Source organism: Thermobia domestica, chromosome 9 (assembly GCF_964235325.1).
Source record: "Thermobia domestica chromosome 9, izTheDome1.hap1.1, whole genome shotgun sequence".
In the NCBI taxonomy this organism is placed as follows: Eukaryota; Metazoa; Arthropoda; class Insecta; order Zygentoma; family Lepismatidae; genus Thermobia; species Thermobia domestica.
The window spans coordinates 133,546,911-133,572,893 of NC_137462.1; the positions used below are offsets into that span (position 1 = coordinate 133,546,911).

General features: G+C 32.9%; 1 protein-coding gene across 1 annotated transcript; it reads left to right on the forward strand.

Annotated features, from left to right (window-relative positions):
* Positions 1-9,301: 9,301 nt before the first annotated feature.
* LOC145695041 (uncharacterized) lies at positions 9,302-24,759 on the forward strand. Its single transcript, XM_081771870.1, has 3 exons — positions 9,302-9,457; positions 15,734-16,392; positions 24,539-24,759. The coding sequence occupies exons 1-2, from the start codon at positions 9,446-9,448 to the stop codon at positions 16,367-16,369; spliced, it is 648 nt and encodes a 215-aa protein (XP_081627996.1). The 5' UTR covers positions 9,302-9,445; the 3' UTR covers positions 16,370-16,392; positions 24,539-24,759.
* The last annotated feature ends 1,224 nt before the right edge of the window (positions 24,760-25,983 follow it).

Here is a 25,983-nt window from a genome sequence, read left to right on the forward strand (position 1 = left end):
GTTCTGAAAAAAAAAAAAAAAAAAAACCTAATGTGACGATTCACTTGAGTTAAGAGTGTAAAATTCGGTATTTAAACTATTAATACATATACGTAAAAAGGACACATAAGCTTATGTGTCCTTTGTACACAGATTACATATTTTTGTTCTCCTGTGTCTAAAGGTTCAGTAATGCCAGTATCATGCAATACCTCAAAAACGAAGGTGGTACATGCTGTTTGAAGTCAACGGTGTCGTATATGCTTTCTGATGGGCACAGGTAGTCAAAGTAGAAAAATTTTCTGATGACTAAGTTTACTCTTCAGTTTGCGAGAGTTTACTCTTCGGTAAGGATGTGCTTCTACTTTTTTTCCGGCCAGAGGACATAGCTTCTCCCAGTGCGACCGACACTTTGGGCTGATCAGAAAGAAAATTTTACAAAAGGAGGTGATTGCTAATTCAAAGTCTTATCTAACTGTAACGGTGTCGTGGAAGAAAAATCCATCACTTTCTAAAATTGTTTTGAACACAGAGCTTTTACATTACTACGAGCTTTTTCTGGTCAGTTTCTTTTTAAAAACAAACCCGTCTCGCTAGTCAGAAATGAAGATTTCCTTTACTTTAGTGGAATATGTTATCATTAAATCATTACACAATGATGTCAGAAATGAAGATTCCCTTTACTTTAGTGAAATATGTTATCATTAAATCATTACACAATGATGTCAGAAATGAAGATTCCCGTTACTTTAGTGAAATATGTTATCATTAAATCATTACACAATGATGTCAGAAATGAAGATTCCCTTTACTTTAGTGAAATATGTTATCATTAAATCATTACACAATGATGTCAGAAATGAAGATTTCCTTTACTTTAGTGAAATATGTTATCATTAAATCATTACACAATGATGTCAGAAATGAAGATTCCCTTTACTTTAGTGAAATATGTTATCATTAAATCATTACACAATGATGTCAGAAATGAAGATTCCCTTTACTTTAGTGAAATATGTTATCATTAAATCATTACACAATGATGTCAGAAATGAAGATTCCCTTTACTTTAGTGAAATATGTTATCATTAAATCATTACACAATGATGTCAGAAATGAAGATTCCCTTTACTTTAGTGAAATATGTTATCATTAAATCATTACACAATGATGTCAGAAATGAAGATTCCCTTTACTTTAGTGAAATATGTTATCATTAAATCATTACACAATGATGTCAGAAATGAAGATTCCCTTTACTTTAGTGAAATATGTTATCATTAAATCATTACACAATGATGTCAGAAATGAAGATTCCCTTTACTTTAGTGAAATATGTTATCATTAAATCATTACACAATGATGTCAGAAATGAAGATTCCCTTTACTTTAGTGAAATATGTTATCATTAAATCATTACACAATGATGTCAGAAATGAAGATTCCCGTTACTTTAGTGAAATGTGTTATCATTAAATCATTACACAATGATGTCAGAAATGAAGATTCCCTTTACTTTAGTGAAATATGTTATCATCAAATCATTACACAATGATGCGTTACTGTATTCTAAAACTTATCTTGTACAGTATGATGTGTTTACTTACTGGCGACCTATTCAGGAGACTGGAGATTTTCGCAACTTAAGAACTACATGGTATCGTTACTCTGAAGTGAATCAACTAAAAGTGAATGATTTTAAAAATTTGTATTTATTATTATTATTATTATTGCAGGACAATATTGACTTTATCGAACATTTGACTGTAAATTTTCGTAAGTCTCAGTTTCAATACATTTTGGGAAATAAAGAAAGTTTTTGATTATATGGTTTTCAATTATCCGTTCTGTACTACAAAAATGTTCTGCATAAAAGGGTACATAAACATACTGCACATTTGTATGTATTTCTAAAAAATATACAACTGCAATACAGTGTTATCGGGAAATTATGTTTTGCAAAAGATGTATCTTTTATAAGATTTGTTGCCAACCCAGTAATCGTTATTTTGTTGTCAGCATTCAGTAGTATCACTTTCGTTTTGTTTTAAATCAAAACACAGTTTTCTTCTATGTGCCGTTTTTATATAGACCGCCCCAATTGATGTAATATGAACATTTTCGATTCTTTATTCAGAAAATATCGTATGTGAAAATTCGCTTATGTTCGAAATCAGAGTTTCGATACAAGAGCAATTCTACATTACGCACGCGTTGCAGTATTTTTAAAAAATTACTCTTCTAGAGAGGGGAAAGGGGCGTAATTTTTAGAATATTAAAATTAACAGCTTTATATTCCTTAAGTCCGTGATTCTCAACCTATGTGTTGCGATTCTTTGGTGTGTCGCGCAGTCCCCTAAAGTGTGTCTCAAAATTTTAGAATTTAAAAATCACGAAGAATTTCATAATAATTAGTTAAAATCGAGGGCGACTGTACCAGTCAACACCTCCAGCGGTAGCAATAATACTAAAAGCTTTATAGAGTCATATAAGAACTAATTGGTTTCACTATTATAATAGAAGTTATAATTATTATTATTATTATTATTATTATTATTATTATTATTATTATTATTATTATTAGGAACTATTATTTAATAAAAACATTAGTAAAGTGTGTCGTCAGTAGGGATGCGCACGAGACGAGTCGACACTGGATTTTCCTGACAAAATTCGAGTCGAGACACAGCTCTTCCAACAGAAAAAAAATACATTTTTTGAGTCGAGACATCACTTTTACAGCACATTTTCGAGTCGAGACAGCCACAAATCTTGTCTCGTCCGCATCCCTAGTCGTCAGTCAAAAAAGGTTGAGAACTACTACCTTAAACTGTATTTCTAATCTTGTGAATGAGAACTTTTGCTAGTAAATAGTAAAAATCAGGTATCAAACTACGCATACATTAGTAAACTTTTTGTTTTTGGAAGAAGATGGGATGCGTGTCATGGCCAGAATTTTATACTTGACAAGCGCCAGTAGCAAATATAGTATGACTGACCTTTTTCTTTCCTTTTTTGTTTATTTGTTTGTTTTGTTTTGTGTTTTCCCTTTTCAACATAAAGCCTTTTTAATTATTTGCATGGCCAACTCTCTTCCAAAAGGTGGTCCATATACGACGCTAAAGTTAAATCATGAATCGAAGTTGGCAGACCTGTTCTCACTAACACTCCAATTAATGTATCTTTTGTTGTTTTGACTTGTTCGTTTTATTTTTCAGTCATGGAGCAGTTTACGACATGATAAACTAAATCACGGAAGTCGTTTTCCAGTACAGTAATAATTTTCAATTTTCATCCTTCGCTAAACTATCCTTAATTTTCGGGAAGAAAGCACGGTAATTATATAAAAACTTCTTTTAAAAAAATATGAAGCGACTTCAAAAAAAGTCGCTGAAAGAAAAAAGATAATAGAAGTGCCAGAAAGGAGACAATAATAACAATAGAGCTCTTAACCACAAAATAATTTATTGCTGTTTTTTATTTTTTAAAAAAGAAGTCTTGCCAAGTCTTACAAAGTAATGCCTAATATAAACCTATTTCTATGGTAATTTTGTGAATCATTATTATATTTGGCTCGGCGCTACTTTAAAAAATTTTTGGTAGATAATAGTAATAAATAATTTTGTGATTTTTAGGAGCTTTATTATTGTTGTTGTTTGCTTTCTAGCGTTTTTATTATATTTTGCCTTTTTTATGCTTTTTCGAAGTTGATTTGTACTTTTTTAAGTTTTCATTTTTTGCTTTCTAGTGCGTTTTTAAAGTCGTTTGTTTTGGTTTTCTGTATTGTTTTTTGTTTTTTTTTTTTTTTTAATGGAACTTGTTGGAATATCAATAGTATTGGCATTCTTGAGATATACGAGCACAACATGATTCGTCAAATAGCATTCTCCGCGTGTAAGTGACTACGATTCTGGCTTTTATTCGAGATGTTCTTGTCTCGAAACCCATCTCCGAAACCTTTAAAAAATTTTAATTCTTCGTTATCCAAATGTTAAAATCTTTCTTTCCTTGCGCAACTATCTGATACTTCAAGAAAAAAAAGAAAGTTCTCCACCTTAATTCGACAACTGCGTGTGTGATACTCGCAGATTCGACTAGGAAACTTATTCTCATGCCCCATAAAGTCATAATATTTTTCAGAATATGAATGGTGTCTGATAATTTTCTCCAATTCTAACTATGCATATGTAAGTGTATCCTTCTTTGCCTCCGTGTTTGAATGTCTTCCTCTCAATGTCGCCCGTCATGAACTCACCGACATGGAATCCATTATCCGACTCTTGAAACCGGATTTAAGCACTCTACTAATGGGCCACCGCGACTGCCTATAAGTTCGTTGTTGATAGGCTGGGTATATTTAGGCAGTTTAAACAGGAAACACAGAAAGAAAGATCAACAAAACAATCGTTTTCTTCTGGAAATTTTTAATGTCCAAGATGCTCCTAGGAGTGGGCGACCAACCACACGAAAAAATCTATGATATTCTGCAGAAATTTGAACAAGACCGGCATGTCAACAGCCATAAAATCATTAATGACTTAAATATCCATCACCAGTGTTAAATCATTAAGCTGACTAAGCTTACGCCTTGATTTATGCAACCCGTCGTTATTGGATATCTTGTTGCATCATATTTTAGGATATTATTTCTCATTTCTTAAAATTAATTAATTAATTAATACTGTATATTTTTCAAATATTTTACACATATAAACTTTCCTTGGAAATTGTTTATTCGATTAGTAAAAACCGCATCGAAATACGACCAAAGTGTCTCGATATAATTGATTAATGTAGCGTTGTACGTGATTATACGAGAAACCTTGATCATATTTTGATGTGGTATATACAGGTATATACATACATACATACAGGTCTAACTGAGAACTTCCCTTTTTCTAAAGTCGGTTAAATAAAAGAACCTGGAGAGTTAATGTAAAAATAAAATTAGTTTAGAACTTGATACTAATGGTAGACTATTTCTTTTACGTGTGTGTACATAATCGGGACCACTGATAATTCCAGAAGAATTTTCCCCGGGAAGAGGGACTTCAACACACAGAGGGTAGAAGTACAACTACAAAAGTACTGGTCATTTACGTTGATCAGAACGGATATATCCACGAGGAGGAAAAGTCTCCTAGCTCCGGGAGGAAAGAGGGAGATTCCACCCGCACTTCTCCTTGAAATTATCACTGATCTGGAGAAGATAACGAATAGGCTGACGGACAATATGAATAATAATAAAAATTTAAGAAAAAAACAACAAGATTGAGTTGTCTAGGAAACGGCCCCTTGTCTTCTCTGAGATTCCTACTTTATGTTTGAGTAGCATAGTTATCTGACTGCAATATTCTGGAGTGGAGTCAGGCACAAACCGAGAAATTTTTGTTGGGAGAGGTCCAAGCTTTGGAGGAAGGGTGGGTCCAATACAACAAGCCACTACATCTATGTACTATTGAATGGATATTATTCTGCGGCAGAAAAGACAATAAGTAATTGTAAAATACTTCCACCTATATTTTCAGAAAAAAAAAATAATAATAAGAGAACTAGGTGGTTTTTATAAGAGAAGGCGTACAGAGGAAATGTAATAAAATTTTAATTTTATATCAATCCATTTCCCGTGTTAAACGAGTATAGTTGTATTGAGAAAGCCTACAGATGTACAGTATATTTAATTAGGAAGCTTTGTGTGTGTGTGGGGGGGGGGGGGTCCGGTTCCGGTAGGCTTCCCATAGGTACCGTACGCCCCTGAGTGGATTTCATGTAATAAGGAAGTTATATTGTTAAAGTCCAGTAAATATATACCGGTATCTTAAAAGAAAACCTATTCCTAATCGAAATAAACTACAGTACAATATTGTACCAGAAATGGGAATATTCCTAAGCCGTTTCCTCACAACTTATTTTTTTTATTAAATAAGGAGTTCTCGTACAATGACAACCTATTTGTTCCTGTGTTTCTTTTATGTAATGTATTGTATTAGGCTGTACTATGTGAAAAAGAATAAGTGCAGCTAATGGTGACCTAGATCCCTAAATCTGTATACTGTATGTTAAAAAAGAAACATTTTTTGAGACTCCTTAGGGAACAATAAGCAAATTACCAACCACTTATTACGTAACTTCAAGAAGGAAGCCACGAAAATATGGAAGTTGTATTATTATTCTACGCGGGTGCAATGCGTTCCACGGTACATTAAGAACAAGTGATACCACTCAGAGATAATTCAAAAGATAAAAGAGTGTGACCTTTGAGGTTTTGAAATTACAAACTACAGTTACAATGAACGTTACAATGTAGGGAAGCAAAGAACAGTAATGCTAAACATCCTTGTCAAAAGCACATTTACACGTTTACTGATGGCAAATGAGGCAATATTAGCTAATGGATAATCACAGTGCATGTAACTCACAGCTTGTTTTTTAAATTTTTATTAACAGGGATGCTAATTCCAAAGATATTTTGCGAAGAAAAAGCTAATAATGAAAGAAAAAATGGAAAAAAGCTGAACAAATACTTATTTAAAGATATTGTCACAGCATTTGTCATATGAGACTGTGAAGAAACCTCACAACTTTAGTCCGTATCGACGAATGAACTATTTGAGCCTGAGATTTGGTAATTACCGTATGAGACTAGAACTTCCAACTAATATAATCAAATGAGCGCAGAAAATGCAAGCAGATGATATGAAGAAGCATTTGGCCTGCTATCGAAGTTCGAGGTCTTCTTCAGAAGTTGAACCAGAATACATTTATCATGTTAAATTACTATAGGATTAAATGGTTGATAGATCTTATGTTCATAGCTGTGAGTGCTCATACTTGCACAAAACATAAATGGTCAACCTGGCAAAACACAAACAAACATTTTGTATTTCAATTCTTGAATGTAAGTTTCAAAGACCTTTTAGCTATAATGTTTGCTACCTTTATCTGCTCCTCACGTTAGTGGAATTATAGCTATCTCTCTTTAAGTATTACTTTGACTGTACTCTATTACATTACTCGGGACCGTTCTCATTTGGATCAGTAAGCTGGGTATGTACTGTACATTATAATCGGTGTAGGGGGGCCGCGGTGGCTCAGTGGTAGAGCGTTCAGCTCCGGTGCTTGAGGTCCCGGGTTCGATTCCAGCCCCCACCAAGTGAACTTTGTGGTGAACAAACACCTTGTGCGTGGGTTTTCTCGGGGTTCTCCCGTTTCCTTCCACTTTCTTCATTCCACCATTTCACTCATTACTCATCACCACCGTCTCCTTTAACCGCGGGACGTAAAACACAAAGATTTCATTTCATTTTTATAATCGGTGTTATATTCAGCAGTATCTTAATAATAATAATAAAAAAAAAAACATTAGGTTTCAAACTGCTACTCATTTTGGATTTCATTTTTCAAATACTCACATAATAAGGGTTAAAAAGTTAGTAATACACATCTTTGCTTACAGTAAAAATATAAACTTTCAGTCAGAGTACGTGGTGGCTCAGTGGTAGAGCGCTTACCTCTTGTGCGTGAGATTCCTGGTTCGATCCCGGTGAAGTAAATGTGTGAGAGAGAACATCACCTGTGCGTTTTATCGGGGAACTTCCGCTTGCTCTCACATGATCATTTCATCAATTCTTCCATCATCATTCACTTGCCTTAATCATCGTTATCATCGTGGGACATTAAAATAATAAAAAAATAATTTAATTTTATTTCAAAATGTCATAGCTTATATCTCTTTAGTATCCCCTTACTCAATGAGATAAGATTTTGCATAGTGTTTAGTAAGTCCCACAAGTAAGCTTAAAAATTTGAATAATAATAATAATAATAATAATAATAATAATAATAATAATAATAATAAAGGATATTTATAAACTCAGCCTGTAAAGGAGATTGAAAGAAGGATGTTTCTCTGGACCTACTAGATATAGGATTATTATAATGTTTAAACCGTCTCTACTAAAGGTGCCGCATATGATTCTGAACACTGTAATACACAGAATACAATTATTAATTTTGAGTGATGGCTCATCAAAAAAATACATAGGCTTACATTCACCTTTCTCGACTACAGTTCGCTTACTATATTTTTCTTCAAATAGCTCTTTCTTCGGCTCATGATGATGGGTAACGCCGGAAAGTGCGTGCTCAAACCAGGAACCGAACCATGATCAGCCCACTCACTTACCTGTTGCTTACATGCAAATACATTTAATATGTCTAACATAAATTTAAAAACGGAGGCCCATTGGCTGTGGTGCCCGATACCGTGTAGTCGAGCTATCTGAAGCGTTCGACTAACAATAATGAGGTCAAACCCATTAGGATGTCGAGCCCCTTTGAAAAAATGCATGGTATTTTTAACTGTCCTCGAAAATTCTGTGTTCGTAACCCTGACATATTGGATTAAGTCGAAAAGTTAAACAAGAACATTGAGATAAGTGCTTAAGTTGGGGCTATGTTTTAAAATAAAATTTTATTGCACTCACCTTTGAAGCAAAGGCTTCCTAGTTCGATCCTAATCTAAGTAAATTTGTGATGGACAATATTTGTGATGGTAAATTTGTGTAAAGGTTTGTTCAGGGACTCTCCTTCTTTTTTCTCCCATATCCTCATTCCACCAAACATTTCCTACTTCTTCTCATTCATTGACCATGGAGTCTTAAGAGCATGGAGTCATTTCATATATTTAAGGAAAAGGAAAGACCTTTTGAAAACATTTCCTTGCAATATACTAAAATCTAGACATTTCAAGTGCAATATATTCGCTATAGGAATTTAATGGCATTGTCCATTCTCAAACATTGGGTATGACCTGGTTTTCAACTATTCCAATGAAAGACGACTTCCTGTAAACAAATGCTGAACTAAAAATCTTAAGTAATCAAAAAAGATCTGGGAGCGGAAGTATTATGCAATGAAAGTGTGCTTACGTTTTTATTATCAAACTGGCGACGACGAAGAAGAAATAACTTCACAATAGAATGATGTCTGCTCTCCATTACAATATCCCTTCACTTCTCTTTCTTCTATCTCTTTCTTCCCCCTCTACTCCCAATCTTACATATACATGTACACATATGTCTTTTCTGTATACACTCTCTCTCTCCTAAATAGCATCCTTCTTTCTAAGATAAGCGGTTTCAATATAGCTATACACGATTAAGATCATTTTTGCACCCTGTGGTTGGCAACACTAGCTTCCGAACGGACCCAAGTCAACTTCTCTCTGCTGATGGTCGGTTCGGAAGGAACAAGAGAAGTTTTCTGGAGGTCGGTGAAAGTTTCATAAAAGTGACCACACACCCAAGATATCCATGCGATTCCTTTAACCCGGTATATAAGCAAGTAGCATCCACTTTCTTCGAAGCATTTTGTTAGTGACCAAGGGAGCTCACCGTTCGTTTTTTACGTAAAGGTTAAAAAACCTTTTACAACAATAGCAAACGGGACATACACATTAAAAGGCATGAAGTCACTGGTGAGTCTCATTATTAATTATTAATTAAGAGATATAAAGTATGATTTTCTCGGGGAAATCATCATAAGTTCTCGAAAAACAATTTAATTCTATATTATTATTATTATTATTATTATTATTATTATTATTATTATTATTATTATTATTATTATTATTATTATTATTATATACATAAAACATTTAGAAGGTACTAACTGATTTCTCCTAAGGTGGTGAATATTTTTGTGGAACAGTTGAAAAAATAAAACCTGTATGGTTAGTTTGTGACAGCACAAAGTGAAAATACTAAAGCTGTTGGGTTACTTCTAATTTACTATATGGTCAATACAGTGATTGAGAAAAGTGACAACAGTATCGTCTCATAACAAATTTATGATTGACTTTTTTTTTTAAATTTTGGAGTAGTCCGCATTGTTCCTCCTCTTTAAGCAATTTTATGATGGTTAAATAATCGTCTCTGGTGAGAAGGATCCCTGGTTCAATTCTAGCTTATGTGAGTTTGTTGTGGACAATCTCATGTCCCTGTTTTCCTTCTCGCGGTTCTCATACTTTCTTCCATTTTTTTATTCAATCATTTCTTCCTTTTACTTTGAACATATGTTACATTTTGCCACCAAGAGCGCAAAATTTGAGAGATTTTTAAACTAAATCTCATTGAATATTCATTGAACATTTTATTTCCTCTTCAAGTAAGTAATTATATGTCAGTACCAAAACTGAATTTCTTGAGGAATCATTATTAACAACAACAACAATAACAAAAATCGGTTAATGATTCACTTTTTTTTTTTTTTTTCAGTTTCTCTTGTTTTCATCATTGAGACCTATACATTAGACTCTATCATTATATAAAGTTGTAATAACAAGTGTTATTTCGCGGCACCTTTATTATTAGGCACACACGTCGCAGTTTAAGAATCACTCAAGAATATTTCATTATACAGTAACTTATATTAATTCGCTGAATTAATTATATGGAAGTTCTAGTTTTATGTTCGATATTTATGGCCTTTAGGTTAAAGGAGACGAGCAATTGAAGATGGTGAATAGCAATAAGATAACTGGTAGAATCAGAATATGGGAGGAAACTTGGAGAACCAGCAAGAAAACTCATGGGCATAATATTTCTCTAGCATAAACTCTTTCGGCCTGGGATCGAACTACGGATTAGAGACGATCGCTCAACCACTGAGTCTCCTACTGAGTTAATACATTTCTATTGAAATATATTTTTCTACGTTTTTTTTTTTTTTTTTAAAGTGGAACATATAAGGTTCTTAACTCCTTTTAGGAAATTGAATATCTCCTCAAACCTGGGGCTAAGCGGGTTAACTATGCCAATTCACTTTTTGGCAGAAATTGAGTTATTTTTCTCTAATTACATTAATACGAGGGACACTAGGAACGTTTTGAGATATGGGCAACTGGAACGCAGGAAATGAATTTTTTTTTATGTTAATAAATACTCGACTGAATTCAACAAAATATTGTCTTGCAAACACTTTTTTCGCTTCTTCTGTGAAATTAATATTTTATTACTTGTACTACTTTACTTCTCAGCCCCAGAAATATTCTTCTGTTTTCGCGGGAACAAGTAACCTTGCTACTGACGTTTCCAGTAAACTATAATTATTCATTCATTCTTGTGTTTTCTTTAAAATGAACTGGTATTTTAATGACTTGATTTTACTGATTTTTTTCCCCTTCAAATCTATTTAAGCAATATTAATAAGAAAATGCAAGAGACTTTTAACAAGATTTAAAGAATAAATCAATAAAGTTGCCTCATTATAACTGGAGTTCATTTCAAAGAAAACGGAAAAGACACTCCTCCGTGAAAATCAATCGACTTAAGGTTAATTTTTAAACGAACGCTAACCATTGAGAGATGGCAGCTCGGCTTCATCATCTTTCCAATGTATTTTAGTAGAGAGTGACAATATTCAAAAAAATTCAATCAGCTTCAAGAGATGAATATTTCAATCATTGTCTACGTAAAGACAAGTTCAATCAATAGTTTAGAGAACAAAATCCAATCCTTGTTTAAAGACAAGTTCATTTTGAGAACAATATTCAATCCTTGTCGGAAGATAAGTTCAATCAGTAATTAGAGAATAATATTCAATTCTTATCCAAAGGCAAGTTCAATCAATATTAGAGAACAATATTCTGTCATTATCCAAAGACAAATTTAATCGACAATTAGAGGACAATTCCTGTATTTTTTTTAAAATTGTTTCTTTCATTATTGAGAGTCATTTATTTTTGGGTTTGTGCTTCTAAAGAGAAAATTAAGTGCTCTCCACAATTAATAAAATAAAATAATCAAAAAGTGCACGGATTATTCTGCAATTACTGGTTCAATTTGTCCTTGATCTAAAAGTTTGAATATTCATATCTCGATGTTGATTCAGTTATTGTGAATATTGTCACTTCTTACCAAATACATTAGAAATACAGGGTACACATACTGTCATTTGTTACGAACGGTCGAGCCCATTCCCTTTGCCTCAAAAAAAAAGCACAGATAATGCAGATATTCAAAACTTGAAGCGTGTCATGACATAATATTTATGGCAAATTTTATGGCATGAATTTAATTGTCCCATTTAATAATATTGTAAATGGTATGTGGTACTATCAAAATTACTAACACAATTGATTTCCATCGCAATAAAAATATTGGTACCACATATCAAGCAGAAATAGTTTACACAACTATCAATTCGTCTATTTGTAAACTGTCAGATTTTGTAGGGTTTTCTGGAATTACAGAATGCATTAAGCGTTATTCGAACACAAACTTTTAATCAATAAAATCAGAAGGATACATTCCATGATTGAAAACTTTGATCCAACTTATTCTCCATGTTTATTTTAATTATCTCATTTCGCAGCTGTCTTTTCAACATAATAAACATAGATTTTCTTGCAAAATAACTAAATAATAATTTTAAAAAAACATGGAAAATAAATGGAATCAAAGTTTTGAATCACAGAATTTATCCTCCTGATTTTATTGACTTAAAGCTTGTGTTCGAATAACGTTGCAACATATGACATATTCTGTAATCGCATAAACGTAAGAAAATGAGTAGCATACACTCCTTTGATGTGGGAGACCTCCGTTCGATTCCCGGTAGATGCTCATGTAGTGCGGATTCCAATGTTAAGGTTTAGGTTCACGTTTTCATGAAGCCTCGGTACACTCTTAAACTTCAGATCAACCAACCGTACAAATTGACTTTCATTTGACACACGAATTAAAAAAAGCGCTAGTTAAAGAATATAAGCTATTTCTACGTGACGTATAAAAATATTGCTTTTGAATGTTAACTAATTGAAATAGTAGTTCTAATAGTACTAGGTCTATGAGAATGTTGTTAGCATGTAACGAAATATGTCATACTTCAGCGTTCTTCTAAAACACACCTCAATTAATTGTTCTTATTGATAAATGTTATTATTTCAAAGAAACGTGAATAAAAGGCTGGATATAGACATGCACATGCTCGCAGAGAAAATAATATGAAAAAAATAAACGAAGGACATTATAATATCTAATAGTTATTTTTATTATAAACTAACGTTAAGATAAGCTCTTAACTTGACACAGACTATTTTTAGTCGTTTTAAAATTAAAAATAAATTCTTATCTAATGAAAATATCAATATATGAAAATTGAATCGGATAATTTTAAGCTCTATTGTTCTACGTCATATTTCATAACTTTCAAGTCTGTGTGTGTTTTATATAATCATACGTATTTTATTGTATGTTAATAATAGTCTCATAAAATAATACCTGAATAAAACGCTATTATTTATTAGATAATATACGCTTTGGTCAGAATTTATCTTTTACTGTATAATAATGCCATATGTAAATTGTAAGTCCTAATTTTTATTACTTTTTTTTACAATATGGACAAATATTATAATTTCCTAGTTCACATTATGTATATACGGATCTTTATTCCTCGACTTCTGAGTTATTTTGTGTCCTACCCCTAAAATGGTTCCATACCAGAGCAGAGAAATCCGTGGGAAAAAATTAGCTCAATTGATTAATATTAAACTACTACTATTAAGTGTGAATGTATTTACAATATACAATATGAGGCATTGGTACTTTGTAATTTTAGAAAGACAATTGTAAGTTATATAAACAGATATTAATGAAGGTAATAACTAATAAATGATTAGAGATAAATTGGAAATAACTCCAAATGTGTGTGTTGTGGTGAAAAGCTGCCTCAAAACGATATGCTCAAGACCTCTTCCTATTAAAAAAAAAGTAAAACTTAATCTGAATCCAACATACCGGAATCCAATATGGCAGCTATGATGGTACAATAGAGGAATAGACCTTTATTATCTCTAGCCAACATAAAGTGGTATTCCCGTTCCAAACTTAGAAGTTATCTTCACTTCATATTCTATCCTATAAATACATTCAAAACTGGAGGTCAAGGGTCACCAACTCTTTCGTTAAAGATTTCACTAGGCACCCCATCACAAATGGCTGAATAGCCACAAGCCATAAGAAAATATTTTACAATGCCATTTAACAACATTTATAAAATTATATTAAGTAAACCATACTAAGGAATAGCGTTCATACCATTTGAAAGTGGTTCTGCGAGTTTCCTTTAAATGGTCTAAGCAAATGGGAAGGCATCTACTGTGGCCGTGATACTTCAAGTTATGACTCGGAAAGGCAATATAAAATTATATTTTCGACAAGTAGATACTTTCCAATATCTATTATCAATTTTGACGGACCAAAACCACATCGACAAAGGAATTAAATATCGACTGAAAGCAGGAAATTAATGTTATTATTTAGACTAAACTCTTTTGTCTTCGCGAACTGTGTCAAACAATTTGAAACTTAAATTATATAAAACTATAATTATGCCTGTTGCGCTGTATAGTTGCGAAACATCGTCGTTTACTCTGAGGGGAAAACGCTGACTATGTGCATTTTAAAATAACACTCTGGGTGAAATATTCAAACCCAACAGGGGTGGGAATGGGGAATGGCGGAATTTGTATAATTTATATCATTTGCCTAACATTGTAAGGGTTTATAATATCTAGGAGACTTAGATCGGCAGATCATGTAGCCAGGATGTAAGAAATTAGAAATTCTTTCAAAAATGTAACTGGAAACTCAATTGGAAAAAGACCCTTAGGAAGACCGAGGCGCAGATGAGAGGTCAAAATTAAGATTGATCTCGAAGAAATAAAAATAGAAAGTAAAAGTTAGATCCAGTTGGCTAAGGACAGAAGCCAATGGAGAGCTTTCGCGAATAGGACATTGAAACTTCGGGTTCCATAAGCCATAGAGATAGTTTTGGTAAATGACAGGGCTACGGTTTTGCCACTTCTTTGTATTCATTCACACCACTTTATACACGAAAGAAGCAGATCTGCAAGTTACTCAATCACTCGATCGCGCTGTAGTATCTTTGATTAGCCACACCTCTTTACCACCCTGTGTGACGGTCGTTTCGTTCGCCTATCCTACAAGCTATTGAATCGATTATGTCCAATACTCAAAAAGGTCTTTCGTTAAAAAGAAATTTGAATACCCGTGTTACACCTATCAAAGTTCTGTAATATCATAAAATATATAGGTAATATCATAAAATGAATTCCGAGTTTTCTGGCATATAAGAAAAAAACTCGCAAACAATCGAAAACTAGATGGGAGTGTATTCATACAAAAAAAATTCTCCTTGCATGTTATAAACAAAACAAATAATTCTAGTACCATGACTGACAAACTTCAACCCTTAAAATTTAGAAATGAAATAAGCAGGAAGGAAGCAAAGATAATTTACTCTTTTATTCTAGATATTACATCTGATATTAATCTGTGCATGTAATATTTCGTCATAAATATAAAACTATGTACTACTGCTATTCAACGGTAAAGTTTTAGGACATCGTTGATAACTCCAATATTACAAGAAGTGTACATCAAAATTTTGTCTATATTTCACTTCTGAAAGTATGACAGTAAGGTTATTTAAACAGTTCCGTATTTCCCGATTTACGAAGAGAGACAAGCCACTAGAACGATTTTACAACTAAACTTTCCAAAATATTATAGGGTTAGAAACTGGCAAGGTAATATTAATGTTACATCAGTGCTTAATAGTACGTATTCTCCTTAATTTAAGCGTAATGTACTATTTACGTAGTTTGTTATATGAAATTTGCAACAATATTGTTCTCTGGTAAAATATTATTATTATTTAATTTCAGGTTTGTCTATCTCTGCTCATTCTTGCCTCATTCTCAACGGCAGAAGAGGAGAAGAAACATGAGAAGAGAGGGATCGCTGGATTAGCCGCTCCAATTGGAGCTGCTCCTTTAGGACATGCATTTGCAGCTGCACCAATTGCACATGCTCCACTTGCAGCTCCAATCGCACATCTTCCACCAATTACAAAATCGATTCACATCACGAAGCACATTCCATATCCTGTGCCGCATCCTGTTGCTGTACCAGTAGACAGACCAGTGGGCGTTCCTGTGCCTCATCCCGTACCTGTTCCAGTTGACAAGCCATACGCTGTTCATGTGCCACACCCTGTGCCAGTCCCAGTAGAAAAACCAATTGCTGTTCCTGTTGATAAGCCCGTACCTGTCCCTATCCCACATCCAGTAGCTGTTCCAGTTCCTAAACCAGTTGGTGTCCCTATTCCAAAACCTTATGCTGTTCCTGTGCCAAAACCAGTTCCTGTAGCTGTTCCTCATCCAGTAGCCGTTCCCAAACCAGTAGCAGTTCCTGTTGCTGTCAAACCCGCTCTTGCAATTGGTAAACCAGGTTTGGGATTGGGATATGGCCTTGGTGCTTACGGATTAGGCTATGGCTACGGCGGTGGCTACCTTGGGTAGGCCTGCTTCAGATTATCAAATAGGTAAGCATAATATAAATACAATACAACCTGAATTGAAGTTTTTGTAGGCAAGAATAATTCTATGAAATCAGTACTTTAATGTTTGTTATTTATTCATAAACACTATTTTAACTTTAGCGTATTATGAAGTTATGCCTAGTAGTTATACTATCTGCAAGGGAAATTTCATGTTGACAGTTCTCTATAAACATAGCAAATTATGCATGGCATCCTTTTACGAAGTCCACATAGAAACAGATATTGGAGTAGACAACAGTGTTTCGGGGTTTAAACTCTCTCCTGATGGAAAACAATATTAAGACACACATACAAAAATCGCATGTTCATGTGTTCTGAAAGGATATGAGTTTGACTGTATGAGCCCCCTTCTTTTGAAGAAATTCTACGGATGCCACTGAAGATGAAGCTGGATAATAATTGTCATCGCCCTAGTCAGAAACTGCAGACATGGCCATAACTTGAGTCACAGGGACGTAGCCAAAACACTAACAGTTACACAGAGCTATAAATAGTTTTAGGGGAATTGAAGGCAGTCACACAGAGGGAAGAGAAAGAGAATGGCTAGCCTCTATCTACGAGCCTGGTCTCGTAACACTCTGTTTTATTGCTTAAAAAGTGAACTGGCAGTAGACAAGAAATTTCTCTCGCAGTACTACTAAAATATATGTAGATATACCGGAAGTAAGTTTATTATTATTGTTTGAAATGTATTGTCGTATTATCATTAGTTTGTCTTTTGGCAACTATGCTTGTGTTTACCTACTTAACTATAGATATTCGCTGAATATATGTACTTATTTCTAAATTATATGTTATATATTCCTTAAAGTAAAACAACTTGGCCTGGTGAATCGAAAGCTTACACATTATTATTTTCTTTATAAATTCAAGTAACAATTCAAATTTAAGGTAATTCGTACAAATAGGTGTGATGTACCGAGGCATCGGGAGAAATATTAAAAGCATTCTTATTTTCTTGTGTTTAGTGTTGACGATATCACACTATAACATACATATATACCTAATATATCAAAATTTAAGACTTGATTTTTGATTTTATGGTCCCGTTCAGCAGCTAGGCTATATAAGGCGTGAACCTACAGTTTAACGTGGGATCCAGTCGTTCTTTCAGAAAAAATGTTCCGAGGGGCACACTTAATATTCCGGGGAGGGGGCAGTGCTGGTACTATTCTATTTATTATTATATTGCAGAGTATTATTTTGATCTCCTCTGGGGGCACTCTTAGTTCTCCGGGGGACGGTGCCGCTCCAAAAGTAAGTCTGGAAGAAACACTGGTGCAATCCGAACCACATAACTCTCGCTGTGAATCGAACCTGGTTCTCCTACGCTAACATCCAAATTTAATCTTTTCAGAGAGCTCATTCTAAGAAAATAATTTGAACTGAAATACCCAGTAATTTTGAGGATTTGTTTATTGTTAAATAATTTGATTGCCAGTCCATCCACTTATTAACATGTCCAACAACGGTGATGAAATTACTCGAAAATGAAATATGAACTCGAAGATTTTGTTTCAAAAGTAAGTTTCTAACTGCTAGACCAGAATGGATCACATGTTTTGATTAGAATATCATTTATTTCACCATTATTTTGAAAAATTATGAACAAAATAAACATCAAATACTTTCGATACTTTCTCTTAATGAATAACTATCCAAATTTAATTAGTAGGACCCTAGTCACTAACGAATCTTACGAAAGGAAATATGAAGTATGTATAATTTGAGACAACTATTTTTCTTGCTCGAATACTTCGTGTTGCATACATTGTAAAATTATGTAATATTTGACACACATTGTCATGGTATCAGGTAAGTACAAGTGCAAGTGCAAAGGAATTAATCTCTGCTCTGATCAAGAGCTTCCATGAAAGTAATATTATGGAAGTCCTGCGTCTATTGTTCTCTATACGAGACTAAAGAGCACATATTTGAAATATCAAAGACGAATTTTTGATATTTTGGCCAGGTGCTAATTTTATTTTTCATCTTCCTTGTATTCAATACAGCTATCGATTAAACTAAATGTACACAAGATTAGAAACATGAAATTAACCTATTTTCCACTTATTTAGTTCATAAAGAAAAAAATATACTCTATTTTCCTTTTTTCACTATCTTAAGGTAACATTCATTACAAATACGTAACAATAATTCGGAATTTAGTATGCTTTCATTACCATCTAGAGGAGAAACTTAAATTCTTCGCTACGTTAATCAGAGATTTAAAAAAAAAATAGTGAATAACTCACCATTGGCCACAAATTTAAGTCCTCAGTTTATGATGTCCTAATTGTTGGGCACTTAAATTTCTTCAGTGTACGAAAGTCTTGAAAAGTATTATTGGTTGGCTCAGTTTCTCAACGTTCGTTATCTATTGTCCTTAGCCATTTACGAAAATTCATCCATGTTATATTGAGTGTAGCAACTACTGGAGCACAGAATTAAGACAATACATAAAGAGATTAAAATGTGCAAAAAGTAGACAAAGAAGAAGGACTTAAAATGTTAATTTTGAAACGCGTTTGCCTATAGTGTGGTCTAAGTATTTCACCTAAAAACCTGCTCACTTAATCTAATACAGTTAGGCACGGAGTGACTAAAATCCATAGAGAAGCAGGAATTGCTGACCAACACTTTCTCCTCTAACACAAGGAGCTGCATTGAATTCGAGAAATCGGAAAAGCTAAAATAGCATCTATAATGTATAAATGAATTATTATTTTTTTTAAAGAAAAACATATTTCGCGGAAAAGTAGTCGTTCACTGATTTTGTTAAACAAATCTTTATAATTAAAAGTACACATTGAATTTACAACAAAATTAATCAACTGCCTCATACGCTTACCTGTCTCAAACGAATATTTAAGAAATTTTGCTGAAGACGATAAGGAGAATCACGCCTAGAAGTTGCAAATTCGTTCAGTAGATGTCAACCGATGGAGGACTTTTGCTGCTATCTAACGGCGAGATTTGTAACTTCTACTACCTTTATTTCGATAGTAGAAAATGGGGATTTACTCCTTTAACGGATTCAACCAAGATAACCGCTCTAGCTATCTATTTCAAAGACAATTTTAAAAATTCGCTTCCCTTCAGAGTTATCGTGTGGAATAACGGACGTATTTACAATATTGTAAGTCCTCTTATTGCGCAATCCTAATAATGAGTTTGTTCCACTCTTTTTGTTTCTAACTAGGAATTAGAGAGCTTTTATGCGCGAAAATTTTACAAAACCCAAGCCTCAACTTTGAAGGCTCATAAGTTCGAAACCTAAAGACTTGCACATCATAATATATTATACGCGTACTAACATATTAAGACTATCAAGATTTATTTCCATCTAGTTTGATCGACTTTGGATGAGCTTCATCGATCATTTACGATATATTGTGATTTGATTTTTTTTATATATATAAAGATAAATTAAGGATGAAAAGTTCTATAGGCCTATATCCTTCTTTCATCATACACTTCATTTTCTAATAAGGATTATTGACATGTAATACTGCGAATAATACAATATCTCTAAATTACATGTCTGATATATAATGCATTAATCACTTCTCACAAACAATAAGTCATTTGAAACTTGTCAGTGTTTCATTTATGAACATCTTAGTTTGCTACATTTTCTATACAAGACATTTTGTTTATATAAAAACTTAAATTTAGCATTTTTCTTTTTAAAAAAATAATTTATCTACAATAAAACAGAGTAAGATCTCCATGGTTTTCCATGTTAAAAACAAAACATGTAAGAATTTAGCTTAAAATTTAACATATATTTGTTTATCATATGAAATAATAACATGCAAGAAAGATGACGATCTGATTGTCAACGTAATTAAACAACGAAAACTTGGTACCGGTACCATAACTGCAATCCATTTTGTTTTCCTTCATAACTTTTTTTGAGGGAAAACAAATCAAACTTTCACAGAAACCACAAGACAACGAAAACATTGTACCATAGCTGCAATCCATTTTGTTTTTCTTTATAACTTTTGTTAAGGGAAAACAAATCAACTTTAATTACTTGTAAGATACGAGGATAATATTGTAGAAAAATTGTTACGTACGTTATATTTGATGCTACAAAAACAAAATTCTAAACTTAATAGAAGAAAATATGCACTTCTAGAATGTAGAATATCAAAGACATTAATTAATACGTATATCTGTCATACTGAGAAATGAGTAAACTGTTACATTTGCATATGTATATACCAAACTATGAGTGGTTTATTAATTTACTTACATGTTTCGCATGACTATATTTCTAGATTTGAGTGTGATTAGCATGTCAGCGAAACCACAAAATAAATCAACCATATAATCTGACAGAATAATCTATATTCAAATGTATTTTTATTAGTATTTAATGAGTTTTGTATTTATCATTTTAAATAAGTAGTTCAATTATATTTTAAGATTCTAGAAAGAATTTTGACAGATATATTAATGTGATTACTCACAAACATATGACAAACGTTTAAATTAATACAAACGACTATACGAAGTTGTTCTAAGCAATAGCATAGGTTTAAATAATAATAATAATAATAATAATAATAATAATAATAATAATAATAATAATAATAATAATAATAATAATAATAATAATAATAATAATAGTATTTAAATCTTTTAATATCAGTGTCTTTGACGATTCTTAATTACATAAATAACTTTTAACTGTCAAAGTTAGATTCCATAAATTACATTTTTACAAAAATATTAGTTTCTTTGATATTCATATTAAGGTGGATCACCACCCGGAAGTCAGTACGTATTTTAGTTCATTGTCTTAACTACTGCTCAATGAAACGCTACATGTTATAAATATTGTACTATAAGATAGATTAATGTTTCAGCTACAGCACAAGACACTGATTCATTTGGTTGTGCCTCCTGATATCGAAAAATGTAACAAATAAAGGAAAATATTTGATTCGTTTTACAATGAGCACACAAGATGACACTTGTTGTAAGCTCTTACTAGAAGTGCTCAGTTTAACAAAATGTTCATTTGTACATGTAAAGAATTTTAAAGGAACGATCTTATTACGAAATAGATATATTCTTTGACCGTTTTTCGTGTTATTTTTCATATTTTATTTAAATATTAATTTACATTTAAGGAAATAGATTTTGAGAAGAAACTTGCACAGAACACCATAACGCGTTGTTGCCAAATTTGTACGTTTACTGTAGTAGTCACAATAAGAAAATTCCTGGGTTCTAGCGTTGCAGTTCGAGAAGCAGAATTACGGTAAGGGTCGAAAACTAATTTCTCTAGTAAGTATCCAAGCAAAATTCCATGATTACTTCCTTTACTATTTGGCATCAGTAAACACTCGACACTATCCGGCAACGCCACACTATTTAAGCAGCGTTTAGCATAGCACTGGGAACACCTAGTGATCCACCTTAAAGTCTTAAACTCATTCTTACTGTGTAATGCTGTGTTGCATATTAATTTATGCAGCATATTGTAGTATCGTGTTACCAAGCAGAATAAGTCTATTAAGAAGCAGTGGGAATTCTGAAGTATCAGACTGTAGGTTGAAAAGGACAGGAAAAATTGTGTTGCTAGCCAATGCGCTGACCAGATGTCACCCAGTCAGTTCAATTCTATATGACCGGTATTTTGAACTTTGAAGGAAAGAATTTGAAGGAAGGAGGAAGTTTCAAAACATCTCCTAAGTACTCTAAGATTGGCAGGAGCACTTGTTGAGAACTGTAATGTTTACATGTTCCGCGGTGCATACCTAACTAACCTTTTCATCTTGATTTAACAATTTTCAGTTTTAATATTATCCTTCAATTGTCACTTTTTCGCCTCTTCCTCTTTTTCCTTCTGCCGCACTTTCAATCACATTTCTCAGTATATGTTTTTTTTTTTTTTAGCTTCAATTGCAATTGATTTCTACACCTATTTATCATTTAAATGACCAAAATCAAAGTTCTTTTTATCCCTACTACTAGGCTATATTGATTAACACTTCCTCAATTTTGAACCGCGGTGGCTCATGGTAGAGCTCTCACAACTGGTGCGTGAGATCTCTGATTCGAACCCAGTTCGCGCTAAGTGGCTTTTGTAGTGCGGGCACATACTTGTTATTCATAGGTTTTCTTTGGGTTCTCAAGTTTCCTCTCACTTTCTTAATTTTACCATTATCATTAATTTCATCTTCACCGAATCCCTTAGCCTCGGAGCTTATTCCTTTGGGGACTTTTGGTACAGAGCTGTACCATGGCGTCGACCTTCGGAATTTGCTTTATATACGTATCTCTAGTAAAGCTTTCCACACCGGATTTTTTGCATTAATTCAAGCAGGCAAGCATCAAATAACATGTTCCATGGCATTTTGCAGTCACAAGTGCAATGCCTTGAGGAAGTGATGTCACAAACATGGACGAAGGGAAAAAGAAAAGGGTAAACTTTAGATCTTTTTCTTTAAAAAAAAATCCTGACACATCGCTATTAATCCTAGGATCATGGTCCGTATCTCGTTGTGTTCACAATAAAGGACTGTTTCGACCTGTACCATTCAAATTTCCCTACGGGAATATCCCGCCCAAAGTGGAAAAAAGGAGATTTTTCAGATTTTTTCTTTTTCGGAAATTCCTCCCCTCAGGTACAAGATAGGGACATGTAAGTGGTACCGTTTAAAACCTAGCGTCATTCCAAACAAAATGAGGTAAGAACCATGATCGCAAGGTAGAGATTTTTTAAAAATATCTTAAATTTTCCCTGTTACACATTTTTAGTAAATGTGTTTATTAAAATAGCTACAGTGTTATCCTTATTTGTCGATCCCTACAGTGTTATCATGGTTCATAATGATCCAACGTTTCCAACGGTCCCACTACCGTTGCTTTGGCATATACCTGAGGAGATAAATTTCCAAAAAAGGGAATATTAAAAAAAATTACCGCTATCCTTTATACATTTTGGGCGGTAATTGTTCCCCTCAGGTACATGATAGGGACATGCAAAAGCTTATTTTATTTTGATATTTTCTGTATTGAAAAACAATTTATGATTTTACATACCACAAATAATCTATCTGTGGATACTCAGGATTTAATTTTCATTTCAAACCTTCTGAAACTACAATTGCTAGTAATCTGTTTTCAACATTGCGGGGGGGAGGGGAGTAAGACCGTTCCCATAATTATTTTTTTAAGCGCTTGTTCAAAATATTTATGAAGTTGAAAAGCAGTGCTACGGAGGATCAGGGGGAGCAGAGTTGTCTTCAACTCTGAGGCAGGCCTGAGGGAGGCATTCAGATTTGAGGCTTATTCTGGGGAAACATCAAATTCGTCTCACTTTTCTTTGTGGTAATTGGACACAAATCATCACATTTCTTCCCAAAAACACATTTCAAATCAGATTATTGGGGTGGACAGTCCCACCAGTTCCAAGATTGGAGGGGACATGTCCGCTCATTCCCCCGGGATTTGCGCCAGTTAATTATTAACTAAAACAATGTTTATGTTGAAAGCTCAGTAGTAGAGCGCTGTCATCTCTTGTTCAATCCCAGGCTATGTGAGTTTGTGATGGACAATAATGTACCTCTGGGTTTTTCCGATGTTCTTCCGTTTCCTTCCATATTTTCATTTACCAATTATTTCATAATCATTCACTTTCATTAATTGTCCGTCCCTTTTAGCATGTAAGGTAATTGTATGACGTTAAACCAGAAATTCCACTAGTTTTTTTAGTTAAATTTAAGTTAATAACTACAAAATACTTTTTTTTTTTAAAAAAAAAAAAAAGGTTTTTTTTTCTATTGAACTAACGAAAGGAATTTTCAAAGACTGAAACTTGATTAGTTTGTACAAACAATGTACACTGCATAGAAACAACTTAAACCTATAAATTTAAGGATAAAATCTTGCTGCTTTATAAAATTGTATATCATAATGTAGTTAATAAAATATAAATGTATTTCAGATTTACTTAACCATTCTCCCTTACTTTAATAAATGTACACTCAAGAGCATACAGTATATAGGGAAAATACGAAAATAGCTTTTCCAAACAATTCATCAATATTTAATTCTAAGAGTTTGTTGTTTAATATTAATTTTCGTTTCTTTTTCTCTGTTACAGATATACCATACTCTACTTCACCATAGATACCTTCTAACATCATCACATTATATCTCGTGCCATATATTATACGCTCATAATCAATCACACAATTTCACTCATGATGTTCCATTTATTGAGTGTTTCATCTAAGATAATCGTTGTAATGTTCATCGTTGCTTTTTTATAATTGCTTTTGTACATAAATGTTTTTTATATAATAAAAATATTTTCTATAAAAATTGATGTCAAATTATTTTCCATTATCCAAGAAGTATTTTCGAGTAACTTTGAGAAAAGTGGATAAGAAAACTTGTATGTTTGGAAAGTTAAAATTATTTTTTATAAAATCAAGCTCATCTGCTGATTGTTTGTGTAGAAAAAGGATCACGTAAAGAAAAAAAATCCTGTGGATACATTTTTATATCTTGCTCGTCACTACATAGTAACTTACATGATGATACATCCATTATTTTACTGTTCACAAGTGTATTTAATTCCTAAATATCATGTTACAGTACATGACAATGTAAAAGAAATAGATTTATGTACTGCTAAATAGGAAGAGATACAGATAGTGAATTATGCTCGTTTGGAAAAAAGTCCCATAATGCACATCTATCGTTAGTATATTTTACAGAATTGTCGAAGATCTTCACAGTGTGGATAAGACCAATAAGATGTGTTAGCTTGAGAAAGGTATAGATAAGTGGTTCCCAGAAGACTCCTGTCTACAATATTAACTCATAAGGAGATGTTCATATAGTCAAATACAGAAAAAAATGCAGAAAAACTTGAATCCGCCCACACAATTCTTTTATTTAGAAAGTGAATGTGTACGCCGATTTAAATAACAGTTTCTTGTAATATGGAATTTAGAACACTCCATTAATATAGGGTCTACTGATCCCATTTCAAATTTATTGACAATAAAAGATGTAGGGGAGATATATGCAATTTTGTCAATCTTTTCGGAACGATGTACGATACTCCTATTTTCAGTGGAACACAAAGAAAATTGCACTGATATACGTATATTTTTTCCGAAGTTGACAGGAAGGCTACATCAACTTCTGTAAGGATACATCATACTACATACACAAATAATGTAACACTCTCCAAAATGATCTTTAGTAGCAGCTTATAAAGAGCAACAGTTGGTAGATCAGCAATTGTGATGAATCTAGTCAAGTTTTGAACTCTACTAAAGGTAGTTAAAAGATAATTCGTTGCTTCTTTTGCACATATTTTTTTAATTAACCGTTTTAGTATTTTTTTTCTTGATTTCTTTTTACACTTATCAATTAAATTTCGTTTTGTATGGACAATTTTCTGTCAAATGTTTGTTAATTCCATTTTTTATGTATTGATAATAATTAAGAATATCTAGCACGTATATACCTGTCAAATTGCCAATTATTTTCTTAAATTCAAATTTCTTAAATTTAAATTAAAATTATTAATTG